The 21,058-nt window shown below is 38.1% G+C and overlaps 1 protein-coding gene across 2 annotated transcripts in view; it reads left to right on the top strand.

Moving 5' to 3' along the window:
- The window catches only part of LOC148408878 (roundabout homolog 2-like), an 81,062-nt gene extending 61,339 nt beyond the window's left edge, over positions 1-19,723 (top strand). The window contains exons 12-27 of one of the 2 annotated variants that reach the window (XM_088441213.1): positions 68-234; positions 331-452; positions 1,862-2,093; positions 4,707-4,831; positions 4,898-5,069; positions 6,601-6,777; positions 7,567-7,593; positions 7,739-7,778; positions 10,692-10,819; positions 11,364-11,636; positions 12,353-12,515; positions 13,438-13,698; positions 14,208-14,404; positions 16,729-16,890; positions 17,071-17,329; positions 18,534-19,723. In XM_088441213.1, coding sequence (XP_088297339.1) covers positions 68-234; positions 331-452; positions 1,862-2,093; positions 4,707-4,831; positions 4,898-5,069; positions 6,601-6,777; positions 7,567-7,593; positions 7,739-7,778; positions 10,692-10,819; positions 11,364-11,636; positions 12,353-12,515; positions 13,438-13,698; positions 14,208-14,404; positions 16,729-16,890; positions 17,071-17,329; position 18,534 — 2,506 coding nt within the window. In that variant the 3' untranslated portion in view covers positions 18,535-19,723. Of the gene's footprint in view, positions 1-67; positions 235-330; positions 453-1,861; positions 2,094-4,706; positions 4,832-4,897; positions 5,070-6,600; positions 6,778-7,566; positions 7,594-7,738; positions 7,779-10,691; positions 10,820-11,363; positions 11,637-12,352; positions 12,516-13,437; positions 13,699-14,207; positions 14,405-16,728; positions 16,891-17,067; positions 17,330-18,533 lie in introns of both variants that reach the window. The other variant, XM_088441212.1, reaches the window with a different exon arrangement.
- The last annotated feature ends 1,335 nt before the right edge of the window (positions 19,724-21,058 follow it).

Here is a 21,058-nt window from a genome sequence, read left to right as displayed (position 1 = left end):
TCTTCTATCTGTCATAGGAACAACAAAAGATTATCTCTTGCTCATGGAAATCATTCTTGCTTTTCAGTCAGTCAGTAAGCAACAGCTGGCAAACTGTTGCAGACCATGTGAAGACAACAGAGTTCACCGTCAGTGACCTCCGACCCAATACTGTCTACCTGTTCATTATCAGGGCAGTCAGTGCTCAAGGGCTCGGAGACCCCAGCCCCATGTCTGAGCCTGTACGGACGCAAGGTACCAGAAAAGAAAAACACTAGCTTACCGTCTTAGATTTTTACAGAGATGCATTCCTGCTGAATTCAAATCCCTTGGTATTTCTTGCTCTTTTAGACATTAGTCCCACTGCGCAAGGAGTGGACCATCGTCATGTACAAAAGGAATTAGGGGACGTGGTGGTCAGCATGCATAATCCTGTTGTTCTTAGCTCCACTTCGGTGCAAGTCACATGGACTGTGAGTACTCAGTTATTGTTTCCATCTTAAAAAAAAAAAAAGAAAACATGAATACTGTAAAAACACAAGACTTAACAACAAGAAGTAAACAGAGAATGAAACGTATGTCATGTATAGGCCGCTCCAGAATATAAACCCCTGGTTGAAACATCAGATAGATGCACAGAAAGATGATGGTAGATGGAAGTGTTTAAATCTGTTTAAATCACAGCTGATATTGAGTTTGTTTTCTTTGGTATATTGCGAGAACAACAAAACAAAGCCAGTTGCTCATCATATCTTACATTTGTAGGAACTGCTGGTATACCACAAATATAGGCATAATTGAAAGTCCCTGTATTACCATAAACTCAAAATATAACACTGAGGTTTGTATGTTTTTAGTTAGCATTAGAGTCCTCTTAACTAATAATTCTTGATTGTAGTTTGCATTAGAGCAAAGCAGTTTCTAAGGATGAAGGTTGGATGCAGAGAATTATCCTCAAAATCATATCTAAATAAGCCGATTCTGTTGCACAATTATAGAATTTGGTATGCTGGTAAAGGGAAGTGGCTCTTTAGAACTAAAAATGATGATGTGAGCCTTATTGTACGTAATGATCTGGTGATGAAGCTTCAAGTTTGTGAATTTTTTGCAGGTATTGTCAACTTGATTGCTGCATTTGCATTGTTGAGCTGCCAGACAAATGAATTGGATGTTTATTGCTTATTGAACTTCTGCTTTCTTTCTCATTCAACTTCTGCTTTCTTCTATTCCATTTCAGCAGTGAATGATTCGGTATTATTTGCTTAGATCAATTGCAGCAACATGCTTGCCTCAAGACATTAGCTCTCAGCGATTGTTGGACTCGTCTTCTATCATTCATGAATCCAAAACATGAGAATTTGTAGTATATTATTGTAATCTATATAAATATATCAAAAGCATTGCAATTTCAAATACAAACCAACTCATTGGTCACACATGATTTCAAACTATGGATTGTCCATGGAGGTTTACACAGGAGATTAGGACCCTTGTTGCATCATTACATCTCCTTGGAATCCGAAACAAACCAATTTGTTTTTCTCTCTTGGCATTGTTATAACAGTTGATATAACAACCAATGATTCAGCAAGAGAGTGCAAGATGAAAAATAAAAAAGCGGGCGTGGCAACACGTGCAAGCGACCTGTAACAGGCTTCTTTTCTTCACTTCTTCCACCAGTTTAAACTAATGAAAAAAATGACTTTTTGGATGGATCAGGTTTTGACCCTTCAGCATTTTCAAATTCCCTACATCAATTCCGTATTTAATCCTAATAAAAATGAACTCAATTCAAATCAAAACCTGCAAACCTGAACCCTGTCTGACTCCCCTCATGCACAAAACAGTGTTTCTTCAACATCATACGATTCTCTCCTCTCAGGTGGATAATCCGTCCCGATTTATTCAAGGCTACCGTGTTCTATACCGGCAGACATCAGGCTTGCCTTCACCAGGACCGTGGCAGATTCAAGACTTAAAAGTCTCCTCACAAAGGGACATGACTCTTTTGGGCCTGAAGAAAGGAATTGTCTATGAGATTAAAGTGCGACCGTACTTTAACGAGTTTCAGGGCGCGGACAGCGAATCCATGACGGCGCGCACTATGGAAGAAGGTAAATAATTTTGCATATGTTTGTACTTAATTTCGCAGGAGTAATGTAGTCGTCATTGCGTTCATGCATAACAATGAGTTTTGCGTAAATGGTTCTAAATTAAGGTTTTAATAGATAATGGCATCAGAATCGCAGACACCCTCAGATCCGTGTGGATATGTGCACAGTATGTTTAAGCAGGCGGCACAGTCAGGGTTCCGTGACAAGCACAGAAGGGGGATGGGTGCGCATTCGAGGTAGGGGGGCTTAAACTGTAGTCTTTGATATTGGCTCAAATCTGTAGCTGCTTCTTTTTGGACCCCTGCTGCCATATGTCTGCCACACACCAATACTAGACTTGCTTGACACGAGCCACACTTTTTGCAAACACACACAGACAAATACACAGATGTATTTTGTTCAATCCAAGCCCAAGGTCATCCCACAGACTCCATCAGTTTTACACTCATCTTAATCAGCAAACAGATTTAGCTCAGGTTGTTAGGATTAATGGTGACTTGAGGCTGGAAAATGATAGCTGACAATCCTTAGGCAAGAAACCAATCATAACTTTTTCTCCATGTGAAAAGATCAGCGTACATGATAACTGAGCTGGCTGTATCTCGAACAGGCCATTAGGAGAAATAACCTGGAAGGTGCTTACATTTCTGTTGAAGTCACATTTGTTTCGACAAAATATTACACCCAGCAGTTCATGCTCAATCAAAAAAAAAAAAAAAAAAAACGGTGTTATATCCAGAGGACAAATCTGGCAGCAGATCTACAGGCCGGCTTTCCGGTGGGTTGATGACACAGAGTGTATCTCCAAACCTAGCCAGGTGCTGCATCAGCCGAACCGGGCAGGGGTCCAACTTGCACTGAGAGCTAGTCAAGATAAGACCATTAATGTGAAAGAAATCTCCAACTTGCAGAGTTTGTGTTACATGGCACCGGATGAGAGGGTCTATCTGGGATTTTGAACATGCCAGTCTGCAAAAACGAAAAAAAAAAACTCACTGGAGCCCAATTAAAATGGCCCCATGGGATTACTGGAGGGTTTTTCCAACTGAGGTAGCAATTTTAGTTCCTTGGGATCCTGGAAAAAAGGTATTAGGGAACAAAAAAGAATTGTCCATTAATCTGAAGCCAGAAATGGATTGCACAGCAGAAATGTTCAGAAAAACATTTATTATCTGCCACTGGCAGATATTCAAAAGGGCACTGCATTTGTGGGACCTTGCAGGGGGGCTTTGAGGACTAACAGAGCAAGCACATGCTCAGGTGTCCCAACTCTAAATCCAAATTCACAGTTAAAATTAGAATATATTACTGCCACGTGGCGGATGTTGGCAGTTAAGAAGGGAGACAATTGTGATACTCCCCATTATCATCACAAATGCCACGTGTGGGGGTGGGGGCGTTTGCTAATTCATGTCTCAAGTAGCTTACACGTTGGCTCATTAGGGGAGCAAGTTATGTTTACCAGATTGCATCCTGCAAAGCAGCAAATTAAGCAGCTTTAGCACATTTTGTTCCAGTTGCACAATGGGTACAATTTGACTGGGATGTACTGTGCTATCATTCAGACCGAAGTATTGGCTCTGTATGTATTTACAGCCTGCTCATATAAAAGAATATATTTTTGAAGCATCTGTATTTTTTTCTGATTTGATGTTAGAATATTTGTATAGTGCAGGATGATCAGATTTTCAAACTGAAAAATCAGAAAGCATTTAGAAATACCCAGATCATTTTTGGTCGGACTACATTTCCCATGATTCTTAGATAGGAGAGGGAGCTTGTTCTATTTTCAGTATGCCACAAATAGTATTGTGAAAGTAAATAGAAACCCTAATTCCAAAATAAAATAATAAATACATGAAAAAAAAAGAGAAATGCTGGAGTGGGACCTGCCAAAAATGGGACAAATCTATGGGGTGGTCCCCTCTGGACTCGGGACACAGAACTCAGAACTAGGACTATCTCGGTTAATTCTGTAGAGAATAAGCATTAACATCTACAATTTCAACCATTCACTTTAACCCGTGCGATGGTACTTGGTTGTGACATTCTCTGTCCTCTTTGGGGAAAATGAAACCTATTGGAAAATGTCAAGTCACAGTGAGCATGTTGCCGTGCAGCCAGGTGGCGGACAATACAATCACATCACGGCCCACCTACTTTGCACATATCTGCAATGTTGGACATACCAATGCTTTGCTCACAGATAGCATTATTACTTTTGTACCTTTTTAATTGGGTTCCAGCTAATCATTCTGCCCGACGCGGTTTGGAGCATTACAAAGGGTTTAATGGAAATTGTGGACCCCAAGCGGTTCAGTAGCCCATTCTGAGAAGATAATGTGTTAAGTTGCATAGATTATCATGTTTGGAGCCCTGCTGCCCACGGTCTCATTATATCTCCAATCCGCCCATGTGGGTCAACAGGCCAGGTAGCCGGCTACATGTAAGAATTAATTTGAAATTTCCTTGCGAGGCATTGCATGTTTAAAAGGATGAAACACAATGAGCATTTCTATTTATTTTCCACCGGCTGTTCATTGTCACGGGAAAGCTAGCACCCAACTGCAGTTAACGTATGTGTTTCTATTGTCTGATTATTTCACCAATCAGCACCCAGTGCACCCCCCCAGCAAGTGACAGTGTTGACAGTGGGAAGCAATAATAGCTCCTCCATCAGCGTGTCATGGGACCCTCCACCCTCAGACCAACAGAACGGAATCATTCAGGAATACAAGGTAGCATCAGATATAAATGGTATAAACTTCACATGGATTCTGTCAACCTTTTTTTTTTTTTGTCAGATCTGGTGTTTGGCAAACGAAACCCAATTTCATGTCAATAAGTCTGTGGATGCAACCATCCGTTCAGTAGTAGTCGGGGGTCTGCAAGCTGGGGTGCAGTATCGTGTGGAGGTAGCTGCAAGCACCAATGCAGGGGTGGGGGTCAAGAGTGAGCCCCAGCTCATCACCTTGGGTAAGCCACTCACAGACACACACACACACAAGTTTGTATGGCTATACTTGTTAGGACATCCATAGACATAATATATTTCCCAGCTCCTAAACCTAACTTTAACCACGACAACAGATCACCTAATCCAAAATCCAATTCAAACCTATAACCTAAAAGTAAGCCTCCATCCTCAAAAAGAAATTTGAACAAGCGAGGACCGGCCTAAAGGTACTCACTTCTCCAAAACGTCCTCACTTTGTCTGTAAAAAAAAAAAAAAAAAAAAACCTCACAGCGGGCCTCACAGGTATAGCCATACAACCACACACAAGCGCACACACACACACAAAAACCTGGTCTGGATAAAATGACCTAATAATGGGGAGACCTAGGTGTCCATCACAGTTTGCTGTCTGAGAAAATGATTTATCAATTTAGCACCCTGCAGAAAGAAGATTGCTCTTTACACTGTGGACATCTACTGAAAAATCAATAGTGGTTCATTACATGTAGTGTTTGGTAACACTGCCAAGTACTGTTAGCCATATCAATAATCCACTTCAATATATGGGCTGCAGTTGCTAACAAAGTAGAGTGATTTTTTTTTTCCTCCGTGCTAGAGCTTATCAGCCTATCACTTCTTAAAAAATAGAAAACGGATGCTCAGAGTATATAAGCCCAGAGTCAATATTGGAGCCCAGGACAGATGCTCCTCATCTATGACTCTTGACTGATAAATAATAACAGCCTTAACAGACAGGGAAAGGGAAACACAGGCCTGTGGGCTTCAGTTTAATGGTGTTTGTGTGTATGGGTGTGCATGCGTTTGTATGTGTGTGTGTGTGTCGGGATTGGGGGTTCCTGCTGGAGACTGTGAATCTAATTTCACAGCACAGTAGCTGCAACAGAAAATCAAACTCTGTCAGAGCTGCTCTGTCAATCTCGTGTCTTTTAGGCTCAACTTGATAAGTGCACTGCTGAATTGATTAACTCTGCCTATGTATTGGATGCTCTGATGTTGTTTATTTTAGTTATTTATTTTGTGCTTAGTTTTTTTTTTTACATGGTTTGTTTTCCATCAGAGTTAGGTTCTTTTTTTTTTTTTTTTTTTTTTTTTTTTTTTTTACTTGTTTGGATGTGCTATTGATATACTTACCCCATCAGGGTCAACTGCAAATTTCCAGAGATCCAATAGAAAACTCAATATTTAAATGTTGAATATTAGTGTGGATGTGCGTATAAATTGCTCATCGTGTCCAGAGCTGTTACTATAGAATTATTTAAGAATTAATTATAATCTTGATTATTTCACCGAATGATTGCCCCCTCCAAAAAAAAAATATATATATATATATATATATATATATATATATATATATATATATATATATATATATATATATATATATATATATATATATATATATATATATATATATATCAAACTGAAACTTTTCTCAATAATTCTGTTGGTTCATTGAAATAATGACTTTTTTTTTTTTAAATCCAAAGTGTTTTTAAATCCAGTTGCATCATTGTATTGGGGTTCCCCAGGTGCAGAGCAGAGGGACGTAATGACAGGATCAGAGGGCAACAATAGCATCTCAGATGTGGTGAAACAGCCGGCCTTCATCGCCGGTTTGGGCGGAGCCTGTTGGATTGTTCTCATGGGCTTCAGTGCCTGGCTGTACTGGAGGAGAAAAAAGAGGAAAGGACTCAGCAACTATGCAGGTAAAAATCAATTTACATGGTTCTGCATCAATACAGAATCTCAAAGCTCATTTGGTTCTCTCGCCCCAATGAGACTTGATGTCATCACAGATTTGACTCCATTTGAGATGGCTAAAAGGCAGAACGATATAAATATATTCAACACCGGTGGAAATAGGCTGTATTTACTTTTATCCAGTGTGCATCGGTGTGCATCAAATGTGCCACGCTCCATCACCAGCGTGCTTCAGTACTGTCATACATTTATGTGCGATAAGTAATTTAACGTCACCTCCCATTATCAGACCTTTGACAGCCTTGTTTGCACATTAACAAGAAGCGCATCAAAATTTAAGGGTGAAATATACGATATTTTTAGCCTTTTCGTCAGCTGTGGGCTGCATGTCCATTATCATAATTTGTATTTCGGTGACTTGCTTTTTTGGTTTAAGAGGGATTTACAGTCTATCCCTGATCCCTTTTCTCAAATTAAAAACACCATTTTGAAAAATAGTCTTTTTCAGCGATGGTAAAAAATATGTGGACAGTTGCCAGTTATTCAAATCACTACCTGTATGTTTACACAAACGGGTAATTGCGTTAATCTTAGATAATCAAGTATCTACATACCAACAGAGCTAGTTTATACTTAAATTGTTTTCTTCATCATACATTTTCTTTATCCTGGTGGAAACCTGAAAATTGCAGATTTAAATGCTAAATATGTTGAAGGTTCATATGGCAGATGTATGTATGACTTGAATCTGGTTTCGCTTTTTAATCTGAATTTCTCAAATGTTGTCATTGCAGTTCAATCCTTCACTTTTACCCGAGCAGGTATGCTTTTACGCTGTGTACTTTGATTTAAATACTGCAATAATTTAGCTTCCTTTCTTTATTTAAAATAACAGCAATATGCAAAAGTAGTTTTTTTTTCATCCCAATGTGAAATTGACTTGTATCTTTCCCTTTTTACTTGAAGTGACATTCCAAAGAGACAGAGGTCTGATCCGAAATGGAAGGTAAGAGTTATTTTTACTTTCCTGAAAACTTTAAGTGATATAAGCAAAAACTCATTTTAATGCTTGAACTGAAGTCATTTCCCCAAGTACACTTTCCAATCTTCCCTTAGCATACTAGCGAATGATTTTCTCTAATGTGCTGTATACTTGGTGATCATTCATCACCCTTTTCTTATGAATGCTACTAATTAATGAAGGCAGACTGCTGTTCGTCTTCACTGCCAATGTGAGGACGAATAAAGAGGTCACGGGAGGAGGGGAGAGGTGATGAATGGGCTATTTAAAAAAGTGTCAACCTATTTGACTTTGTGCTGCTTCATAAGTTTGAAAGAACAGTTGATGAATTCTCCACTCAAAACTAGAATATTTCAAATAAGACTTGAAAAATAACGTATTCCCCTAATCAGCATACGCATTTATGGTTGAGATGGGGTCATTCTGCAGACCTGGTTACCAGATGATACATTGAGCAATGGAAGGAACGTGCAAAGAACTGAGATGGATTTCATAAATTTACACAAAATTTAAGTCACAATTTGTTTAAAAGTAAAATCTGAAATACAGAATGCTATATAAATTCAGCATAAATGTGTTGAATATGACACCCATTCAACTATTGGCTCCAAACTCATGACAAAAAATAAGGTCCTTACAACTGCATTTATTGTGCAATGTAATGCATTCTATGAACCAAAAAAGAAATATAAAGATATATGTATTTACTGTTGAGCCCTGCTCTTTGGAGGGGATAGCTAACAAGCCACCTTGTGAATAGTGAAAATCCACACTGAGAGAAGCAACATGCAATATTATTCTTTATATATTTGTTGATTAGCCAATTGATTGTCAATCTCTATTTTTTCGTCAGAAGCCAAAATACATCCATATTGGCCGGTGCTTGTAAATAATTAAATAAATAAATACTTCTTCCATCCGTCATTAATGGTGCTGTATTAACTTCTGTTGGATTTAATGCAGAAGAAAACTTGTCTTTATCTCACTCACAATCTTAATTACAAATATGTGCTTGCTAAAAATCTGAAATTAGGTCTCATAACCAAAAATAAGCCAATCAGTTTCAAGCAAATAGGAAAATAGATAAGAAAGCACAATTAAAACTGTGCCAAGTAAACAATCAGATCATTTAATAGCCGTGGCAAATGATGGACTACAATAAACACAACAATAGATGAAGAAACACACACATGCTATTACGTAGCAATGGCATGTGCTTCCTGTATGATGTATGCAAATGCATGTACAGTACGTACTTGTGAATCTACAATGGAAATTATTGATATAATTGTTAAACACCTCTGAGCTATCGCCAAGTCAGCTGTACACAATTCCCATGGTGCTTGGCGAGTCAGGCCCAGTGGGAAATTCCCTGCGCGTGCGAGTGCATTAAGTAAACATGCGGAAAAGATGCATGAGGCATGCAAATGTTTTGCCTTTTTTACATGCAAAATGAATTGCTGATCACAACTTTATTTTTGTGGTCAAGGCTTGGTTGAATTATAAATGTATTTTGCAGCAGCAAAAATACATTTCCCGAACCAGTCAACACTCCTTTTCTGTCTCTGTTGCCATGGAGACAATGCAGCCATGTACTTGCACTGCCAGAGGCGGTCCATGATTCTCAATTTAAAATGTAAATTTTTTGTTGTGCTAAGGCTATAAAGCGGATTAAGTGTGTTTTCAGGCCTGCCTGCTTTCTCCTGGGAGAGTTTTGGCTTGTGGAATTTAAGGGGAGGCAGACGTCTGATATATAGACCTGCCATGTTATGCCCTGCATGGTTTTTTTCACTCTTTGTGCTTTAGGCTTTTTCATGCGAGGAAATATATTCACAATGGGTTTTCACTTCACTTTATTTGTTCCCTTCTGTTATGTTTCTTTGCAAAGAACAGCAAAAACGTCCCTGGGTCATTTTGACCCGGGGTTTATTCAGTCACCCAGACGTGTCTGAAACATGTGTAATCCAAATCCAATACCTCATTTTACCAGTGTTAATCATGTTTCCTTGCCAGTATGACCAAAAGATGTGTTTAATTATCCAAAACTGTCAAAAACTCATTTTTTTTGTTAAGAAACAGTTACAAAGCAACAAGGCATTGATAATATATAATTATGTGTGTTGTTTTTTTTCCATAATAGTAATGAAATTGTGGGTCAATTTGACTCCACGTGATCTGTAACCAAATAAATATAATTGACAAGCTTTTTTTTTTTTTTCATGTGTTGATGACTCTCAAATCTTGCAAATGATTTATTTTCCCCATCAGAAACAACAACAATATCCTGGGTCATTTCGACCCGAGGTGATTTTGGTCACTTACACGTGTCTAAAACATGTATAACCCAATATTTCATTTTAACCTGTGTTATTTGCATTTTTATGGAAAAGCAATCATGTATTCGGGTCAATATGACCCGGTGTCATGTTTGATTACCCAAAAGTGTTAAAAGCTCTGTTTGGTTTGGAAACTCGCTCACATAATAATAAAGCAATGATTATGTTTATTTTTCTGCAATGGTAATAACATACACACTTTGATCCAAGGTAGTGTGAAATCAGCCACAAGTTTGACAAACATTTTTTCTGTGTGTAAGTCACTAACAAATCTTGTGATTCCCTTCCTTCAAAAACAGCAATCTTTCAAAAATTCAACACTTACAAAAGGCATCTAAATGCATTAACAGAATTGTATACAAAGGCCTTGCCAAGCAGAAGAGTTGTACCAAAAAAACTGCATTCAACATTTACTCAGTTTGACCCACAACATAACAGGAGTGTTAATACAATGAGAAAAGTGGTATCATTAAAATGCACGCTGATATTTAATTAACAACGTTCCTCTCATTTGCCTGTTTATGTTGTCTTCTCTGTGTCTTCATGAATATCCGTCCCTCAGCCGTCCAGGGCTGTTGAAAGCGGGTGACCCTGGCCTACCCTGGCTGGCGGACTCGTGGCCCTCTACAAGCCTTCCGGCAAACGGAGGATTGGGGAGCCCGAAAGGCAGCAGTAACTTTGGCCGAGGAGGTAAACATGGCTGGCTGACGGGATTTCCAGCTAGCGTCGCCTGGTCCGACACGTTTGATGTTCATCATTTGTTATTCACAGTGACAAGGCCTGACATTAAAACAAACACGCAGAGAAATTAAAAGTGCCTTTGAGGGCTATACTTTGCTAATGTGATTTGACAGGCCTGATATTTGGGATTAAATTTGTGCTATCACATTGACTTTTTGCCCCCCTTTTTTCTCTCGTGCTCTACTGTTGTGCGGCGTGCCGGAGAGTTTAATGCACGCTGCGTTTACATGTTCGTTAAGCTCAGGAGAGGTCTGGTCGGCTGCGGGGCTGAGAAGCATCATGCGAACACTCCACCGGGCTTCCTCAGCGTGATGCATGTTAATTATGGTTGCAGACCATCACTTCCATTCAGATCAAGTCTATTTATGAGCTGCTTTTTGCAACAAATGAGAAGAACCAGAGCAGCGGGGAGCGTTAATGACCTTAAAGATTGTTAAGATCACGTCATCTAATCTTGAGATGATCCCGGTAACACCTGACTTCTTTGTCATAGATGTATTACCATCCGCAGCGGTGGACAAGACAGGCACCATGCTGTCCGATGGGGCCATCTACAGCAGTATTGACTTCATGGGGAAAGCCGGTTATAGCAGCCCAGTGCAAGATAGCCAGCCCACACCCTACGCTACCACCCAGATACTCCAGTCTAACAGCTTCCATGAGTTGGCTGTAGATAGACCAGATCCCCGCTGGAAGGCTTCTCTGCAGGCCCAGCAGGAAATAGCCAATCTGGGCTACTCGCTAACGGATAGACGCCCTGCCAACGGTACAATTTTGCGCTTGTGTGTGCAAGTGTACAAACAATAACCCAGTAACAAAATCTCGCGTGACAGTTCGGTTTTTTTTTTTTTAGAAGTCGAATTCCTGCAAGGGAGTTGGCAAAGTGAAGCACAGAAAGTGCAAAATTGAAAAGAGCGAATTTATTTACATATTCACAGAAAATGAACCCTTAGGATAATGTTCCTAATTACTCTTCAGTCTTCATCAGAGTTCTACCCTGGGAGCTTATCTAGCCCAGAAATGTCAAACAATCATGACGCATTTCTTTGGGTTAACTTGATTAGCAATGCATCAGTGTTATGAGTTATGCATGTATAAACTGTATTCATATCTCTATATACTGTGTTAGCCTAGTCAGTAGGATCATAGAGGCATTTCCACATGCACTTTTGACAATTCACAATAAGCTTTGTGCTCGGCTAAATGTCACGGCCAGAGATAAAGTGGAAGAAGCTTTATGGAAGCGGTTTGCCTCAGGTTTTGGTGCTTATTGAAGAAATATCATAACATTTTCAAGTCATCATATGCCATCAGCATGTAAAAAGAGACTCGATGAATTTAAAAGGGTGGTTGGAAAAATACAGACGAAAAGGCACTTCTGCATCTGTGTGTAGAGAAGAACAAACACGCTGGAATATCTTTTTTTTTTTGCATAGCACCACAAAAAATCTTACTCTTCCATCTCTTGTTACTCACCCTCAGGTGCAAAGGTAGGGAAGAAAAAGAAGGTGAAGGGTGGAACAAAGACCCCTAAATCAAATGGGACATGTTGGGCTAACATGCCCCTGCCTCCACCACCCATGCACCCTTTGCCTGGTACTGAGGTTGACCTTGACCATTACCCCCAGGAAAGCCACAGAGGAGGGTAAGATATGTTCATATCTCATCAGTTGACTCACACGCAAACATAAAATCACGAGCACACTTCGAAGCCCGCGTCCAAGCAGAGGTCGGATCTCCTCCACCTCTGTCCTGCTCTTTGAAACATTCTTCTTTAAATGCTCACTCTGAACTTAATTCGGTAGGTGGAGAATACATAGGGGTTCACGACTAAACTCTGCTTAACAATGATAAAAAAGGCAGATTTTTACCAATATATAATCAGTTGGGCATTAAAATAAGTGACCAAAAAATATTGTCATTCGGAAGTTCTTTGTTTACCTGCTGGTAAAGTTAAATGTGTTACCCCCAATAATGTCATGATGCAAATAGACGTAATATTATCTCCATACTTTCTACTGTCAAAAAAACACATTATATTTATGCCACTCACCACAGCAAGAAAGTAATCATTTCCTTCTTGCTCCCAAATTGAGTCTGTCCATGGAAAAAACAAATCTTAGCAAGAAACAATATAACAATGGTGGCTTCACGTCTTCCTGCTCCAATGATTTTGGTCTGCAGAAACATACAGATAGAGTACAGGTACATGGGTCATCAGCATGTGAGGGATATAATATATACTGCAGTTGCATAATGGAGCTAAGTGGGAGCATGCAGAAACAAGAGGGCCAAGAATGGATCCCTGTAGACCACCAAGTGGAAAGATTACATTATCTGATTTGTGGTCACCGAGACAAACTGAAAATGATCTATTGATTAAATAAGAGGGAAGCCAGTATTGAGCAGCTCCCCTGAGAAATGTTATGTTGTTCAAGTTGACGAAGCAAAATGATGTGGTCATTCATATCAAAAATGGCACTGAGATGGAAGAAATTTTACTGTTCTCTGGATAAAATAAAATAGAACATCATTATAAAACAGCGTTGTTCAATGTTGTTCACCAGATATGACAACAACAGCTGGGCCCCGCCTCTTTCGCACCCGTCCTACCGCCACCAGACTTTAGACAATGACGTCGAAGAGGAGAGGGGTCCCACTCCACCTCTAAGAGGACGAGCCTCCTCACCAGCCACAGCAGCATCTTACAACCAGCCGTCATCATCATCCCTCAGCTCAGCCCACCATGAGGAAATGCAGTCAATTTTGCAGGCCCATTTGGATGAACTGACCAGAGCGTACCAGTATGAAGTAGCCAAGCAAGCATGGTAAACAGCAAAATTAGCATCAACAAACCATTAGCCAATTAGAAGGAGCCAGATGGGCTTAAAGCCTATAAGATGGTGGAGATATGTCTGTGTGTATGTGTAATATTTCTAATGAAGTCTTGGAGAAAAGCAAAGAGGTGAAAATACATGGCTTGTATTCAAGGGTTTAGAATAGCTCTCTGTACTGAGATCGGTAAATAGAGTTGGTAATTAGGCATGCATTGCCTTGATGGTGGGATGTGAGCTGTCATGCAGGACAGCTGTAGAAGAGATAACAGCCATGTTGGTGACAGCCTTTGACCATCAAGATACCCTTTATCCACTCCATTTAGAACCCCGTTGTTTGAATAACACCCACCAACCGGCACTGAGCATGTAATCAGTCAGTTAAGTGACTGCAGACTTTTCAGATGTGCACTGAGTCCTTGTTCTTGGTTTTATTTTATATTTAAAGCATGTGTTGGGTTTGTAATTGTAACTCCCTGAATTTCATGTGTTTACTGTGTCAGGCACATGAAGAGCAATTCAAACATGTCAAGCACTACCATTCCTCCAATGGACTTCATGTCGTCGACGCTAGGCTCAGATTTGGGGGAGACCCGTCTCTCTGAAGATGAGGAGGAAGAAAGATACGCTATGGTGTCAAAGAATTTGTGCAGCTTTGATTACACTCCGGGACAAACTATGGATAACCTTGAGGTCTCAGGTATGTTTGACAAGACTAACACTGACAGTGCAGACTAACAATTTAGCATCAATTTACATTGCAGGTCTAACAGGCTAATTTGGATTTAGTGCCAACAACAGATTTTGTTTGTTTGGGTAGACGTGTCTGTGTGTATGCTGATTATGCCGGGCTCACATTAACGGGGTTTTTCTATTTGGTTAGTCTACTTGGCGGTCACATTGACAGCTTGTCACGTGAGGAATGAGGTTGGTCGGCGGTGATGTCTATTTGATCATTAATATGCATATGCTTTTTGGACAAAAGTTTAGAAAGCAACACCATCGAGCGCATCATTTTGGAAGAGGATAAAATACGAAGCAAAACATATCGACATATTTAAATTGTTAAACTGCGTGGAAAAGCATAAACATTGGCTGACAAGAAGAACCGTCAATGTGTGCAAAAAGACAGCAGTTCTTTTTGAAAAATGTTGAAACCAACATTGTGTAGTGGATAGCATGATTCGTGCTGAGAAAGCAGATGATAAATGTACCCCCACATATAAATTATTTGCCCCAACAAATAGACATATGTTTGGGTGTCATTGGTGATGTTTTTCACTGTAAATCCCTGCTGCGTACATGCTTGAACCCAAACTAGATATTTCTCAAATCTCTTTTAGTTTTTGTCCGAAAGCATTATGGCCGCCTCAACTGTAGAGTGTGTAATTGCACCTTTACAGCACCAGGTGGTGCAGCAGCGCTTTCATTATCAAAGTCCATGCAGGGTTTTTTTTCATGTTGCGTTGTGGAATACTGAGTTATTTTGTTCCCTCTTTATGGTATTTTCCCAGATTTGTGACAAAACAACTGTCATGACCCTAGGGGCTTGGCTGTATTTGTGTTGTTTTGTCTCCAAATGTAGGCGTTTTGAGGTAATTGCACTTATTTTCTGTTGCCGTCAATGCCTCAATGCAACGCGTCACTACAATGCTGATCTACAATTGGTCGGCGTCTCCTCATGGAGATGGTGGTCTGCTATTAGTCGGCCTCACTCGTTTCAAAATGACGGAACGATAAAGCTTTGTTCTATCATGAGTAATTACAAAACAGCATTTATAATGCATTTTATTGCTTATTTCAAAGTTGAATGGGTTAGCCATGGGTCCCAAGATTGCTAGTGATGTTAAAGAAAGAAGTAAGAAGATGATTTATATGGAAACAATGCTGGAAATAATCAAGAAATACGAACTAGCCTAGGCTACCCTTACTAGGGAATATGGGCATAATAAGCTCCACTCAAAGGTAAATAAATCCTTTCTATATGTTTTATCTATGATGTTTTCTTATTGCATACATGTATATGATATACATAGCTCTTACTATACTATTTTGGTACCAATTTTTAAAATATATGTACACTTTGATGTTTTTACCTGGGGTTCTAAACGCATTAGCTATTTAACATAGGTTTGGATTGCCTGTCATACAGTGAATTGCCTTCGAGCCCAATTGCAGATATATATATATATATATATATATATATATATATATATATATATATATATATATATATATATATATATATATACACCCAACTATTTAGGGTGAATGTTGCAAGAATATGAAAAGTAATATGCAATAGAAAAATGGTCCATATCTCACCAGAAATGTGGATAGCACACACACAACATGACAGCTCCAAATAAAACCTACATTTGTTCTCTAAAGTATTCACATTCAAATAAGGTTCCTTTCTGTCACTGTAAATGTTTGTAAAAGTTAAATACTGGCAGGTTGTTAGAGTTTCCTTGAAGTTATTTGAGTAAAGACATCAAAACCATAACACTGTATATATAAGCGTAGTGCTCGGCTGAAGTTTTGTTTCAATGTTGATATAAATAGGATTTTTTTTCTAAAGAGAGAAACATGACAGCATCTCCCACTGGGATTAAAATACAACATCCTGTAGACTGCATTGTTTGATAAGGTAATAAGAGGACTTATATTGTATCTTGAATATGTGTTTTCATCATTTAATGTAGTTTTGTGAGGCAAAATTCAGATCAGTTGGACTAAAAATAATTATAAATATTAGCAATACAATCATGAATTATTGTTTGTTCAGCTGTCAGTTTTGGTAAGACATTGTTATCACTGTGAACAAAGCCAGAATCTTGGCATTATGTTCATAGAAGATTTTTTTTTGCAACTTGAGCAACGGTGAGAAATTCTGAAATGTGCGTGATCGAAATTGATTCTTGAACTGAATTATTTTCCCAATTATTTTGTTTCAACTACATATAAACTATCTGAGATTTCTTGCTAAGAAACACAAAGATGATGATTGATTTTCATTTGCAGGTAAAGGCACGCAGTTGTGTCGCTCCGACAGTTCCGCTACAACAGATCGTGGCCCACAAAACACACATAGCCTTGGACATAAGAGGGCCCAAATAACTGGCCTCAAATCTCAGACGAACAAAGTTGGGACACTGCCAAGACGAAAAGACGTCAACCAAGAAGGTGAGTTATGTTTTGTATCTGACTCTGCAATATTGTGAGATTCCTGAAAACAGTTCAGATTATCTAACCGTTCCTGTCTGTGTGACAGTGTGATCGCTGCCCATGAATTTCCATGAAATTAATTTTCCTGATTAGTGTAGTTTGCCAAATATGTCCATGTACCCTCCCTCCACTCAGCAGCAACCCACACACCTCAAGTAAAGGGACTTCACAACACCGGTTCCCGAATGAACAGCTCATGGGCGAGCGCAGCCTCAGACCCTGCAGAGGAGTGCATGGTGACCGTCTCCACGCTAGAGCGGCAACATATGGGTTCCTGGGGCGATACCTCAACATCCAACAGGGCCACGCTGAGTCGGGCTTCCCACAAGAGACCTGCCACAGAAGCAGCCCACAACGGGCATCTTCTCACAAACAGCAAAGAGAAAAAAGAACACTGGTAAGTAGCAAAAACCTTTGGAAGACAAGGCAATCCGAGATCCTTAAAAGTCCTGCTTTCTTTGGAAAATAAGGTTGGAATATAGCACATATATCCTCCTACATTAAAGGACATTTGTTCTATATGGAGTGGTTAGCACCTCTGCATCACAGTTCAGATGTTGCGGGTTTGATTCTGGCTCCAGTCTTCCTGTGTATAAATTGCATGTTCTCCCCATGCCCACATTGGTTTTCTCTGGTACTCTGGTTTGCTCCCACATAACCAAAAACATGCATGGTAGCTATATTTACTAACCAAAATACTCTTGTGTGTGTTATTGATCATGGACTAGGTAGTTTATAAAAAAGAAAAGAAAAAAATCACACAATTGGTGGCAATATATATATATATATATATATATATATATATATATATATATATATATATATATATATATATATATATATATATATATATATATATCATATTTTTCAGACTACAAGCCACGACTTTCATCATGATTTGAGCCCTGCGGTTTATAGTCCAGTGCATTTTATCTGCTGGTTTTTCCCTCTGGTCAAGCAAATGTGTGTTCAAGGAGTCAGTTCATGGAACAACAATGAAATAGAACTGAAAAGCTGTGAAAAAATATCTAAAATGAATAAGATCTTGTATAAACGTTTGTGACGTGTAAATTTGATATAGGATATACAGTATATATGACTGCATTTATACATCTATGATTGTGTAGATTATTTATTTGCACTGTGTGCAATGTTCACTAAAAGAATCTATCAATTAAAGAACGGGAGGCAGAATGCTATCGAAGTATTGATTTTGAGTTTGAACTGCTATTTAACTCTGCACAATCCTGTTGACAATATCCATCCATCCATTTTCTATAAATATAATGTCGGGACTAAATGTACAGGCATGCTCAGTCTGTAAGAGAGAGGATGTTGCAGTTGGTAGACAATTGAAAAAATATATTAAAAAAATCTGAAATTTTCATATTATCACAGTGTGGCTTATCCATGGCAAAAGATGTTTTTTTGCTCAATTTTTGCTGTCGTGCTTGTATACCAGTGCAGTTTATAGTCCGGAAAATACGGTATATATATAATATCATATTCACAGTAAATGCATTTATATTATATTACAGTCACAGTAAATGAAGTATTGTGCTAGGATTCCTATAATCTTAGTTTTCTGTTGCTCTTTTCAGAGTCTGTTGGATGGATACATGTCCCTGGACACCTTGTTTCTAAGTGCTCTGATTGTCTCTCTGTGAATGACTCACAAAGATGATTGGAAGCCGGAAAGGCGACGGAATGAGTTGAAGGAACATGCAAATGAAAAAAAAAAAAAAAACAAGCTGTAAATGTCATGTACAGGACACAGACACCAGTCTCACAGTGTTCCCTTCATACCCGTAACATCAAATGAATAAACTGTATGGCCATTTCTGTTATGTATCACTTGGTGTACAACAATTCACAAAGAGGAAATGATGAAGAAAAATTCACAACAAAATGACTAATTAAAAAGGACTTGCATCATGTGTAAATATATTTTGTATGTATCTGTATGAGTTTCCTTTGCTTTGCTATGCAAGCTCCCTTATTCTTGTCTCATTTTGATTTATTACAGTAACTCATTTTTTATTGCCGCTCAAACCATTTGCTTATCTTGATGAAGCTACTGTATTGTTGTACTTTGCACAGAGCGTTTTGGTGAAAAATAAGCACAAACCCATTGTCAGCAAAGCCGAAGAGACCAATCATGATGTTGGGAATGCTTACTTGGCTGTGCTGGAGTTGTTTTCTAATATAATGTATGTTCAGCATTGAAGAGGAAGCAACACAGGTGGTAATGTCGTTGTAATAAGCCAAGAAACTATGTTATGTACTATTTGCTGTGAATTTTATTATGCATTATACTAACAATGACTCCTCGCAAACAGTTCCACTTTTATGATAAAACGACACATCGCCTGTGATCGCCAAAGCAGGGCAAATGGGTGCTGTATATGTCACTTCACTCCCATTCCTTTAAAGTATGTTAATATGATATACAGTATATATATTTATTACTTTTGGTAATTCATTTTCAATTGCATACGATGATGACAGTGCAATATTGAAATTACAGTGCCACTATAGATTGTAATGATCTGTTCCAAATACAGTGGGATATTCAAAAGTATCAAACACAATCGGTTTGGCTATACTAGTTAACGTACAATGTTGACACAAACACTTTTTTTAACTTTTTAAATTATGTCTCATGACTCGATAAATGGCTGCTAAATATCAGATTTTTTTTTTTTGCATTAACTAGTGTAAATTTAGGGGCCAACTTTTTTCTGAAACCATTTCCGATAATTGGCACGATGGAAATATATATATATATATATATATATATATATATATATATATATATATATATATATATATATATATATATATATATATATATATATATATATATATATATATATACTGTATATATATATATATAAAATAAATACAACAACTTCCTTTTAATGCTTGCAACAATAAACATTAGAGGCCGAATGTTTCTAACAGAGAAAGATAATCAAAAACTGTCTAATTTAATTCTGGGGGGCGTTGAATGTTATTCTCTTTGTTTTATTTATAGGTGTTGAAATGTATTGTAAAAAAAAACAAAACCAAAAAAAAAAAAAACAATTTGCAAATATCTGCAAAAAAGTCTAAATTTTGCCTATTTTAACACTGAGCGCAGTAGATTTGAAATTATGTCAAAATGAACCTTGCCGAACAGCGCCAAAGATGTTAAATGATGCCAACTACGTTTTTTAAATTTAATTTTATTTATTTATTTATTTATTTATTTATTTTAATGGTAATTGGCGGATAAAAGGTTTGATTAGCCCTGGTTTGATCATTAGGCTGGGAAACTTAAAAGAAAAAAAAAGCAAAATTTATGTTGAATTGGACTGCTCGAAAGTAGCTGGCATGTTCTGTACTTTTTTTTTAAATGGCTGGCATTAAAAGAGTGAAAATATATAATAAGAAATTAATCATTTGGGCCATTGTGTCAATCAAGCACTCACTGTCGTAATGTGCAAATTCCAAGTTTATTGGAGATAGTACTTCATGTAAAATGTAAATTTAAACACAAGTTTTTGTCATACTCAATTCAACTGATGGCATGACAAAGAAAAGCTAATCAATTTTCAGTGATGAAATGCATTTCAGTTTTGCAAACATTTTGAATTTGATGCATGCATAAAATTTCGAAAACAAAGTTACATCATCTTTTCTTTTCAAAATGTTCGATAAACATTGCGGAATCGAGTACACGAATTGTTAAAGATGGAGTGGAACTGTTTCCTATTCTTGCTTGATGTAATATTTAAGTTTGGGGTTGTCGTATTTTTGCACTTCATAATGCTCTTAACATTTTCGATGGGAGACAGGTCTGGACTGCTTGCGGAGCTGAAGTTCCACCGTATGATTTAGTAAAAGTTTATTTCCTACTAAGTTGTCACACAAGGTCATGCAATGTGTTGATGTTGCCAGTTACATGATAAATTATTTGTTGTAATATGGATTGCTAATTTCACAAAAACAAGAACCAGATGATTTGCTTTTTGAGTCCTTGACTCGTACCATCCTCTTAAATTGATGATGATTAACTCATTCAATCTCAAAGACGTATTATGTTTTTTTTAAGAGTCCATACCATCAATCCAATGTACTTATT

Source organism: Hippichthys cyanospilos, chromosome 18 (assembly GCF_059441005.1).
Source record: "Hippichthys cyanospilos isolate Australia breed blue-spotted pipefish chromosome 18, RoL_Hcya_1.0, whole genome shotgun sequence".
Taxonomy (NCBI): Eukaryota; Metazoa; Chordata; class Actinopteri; order Syngnathiformes; family Syngnathidae; genus Hippichthys; species Hippichthys cyanospilos.
This window is presented reverse-complemented; position numbering and strand designations above follow the sequence as displayed.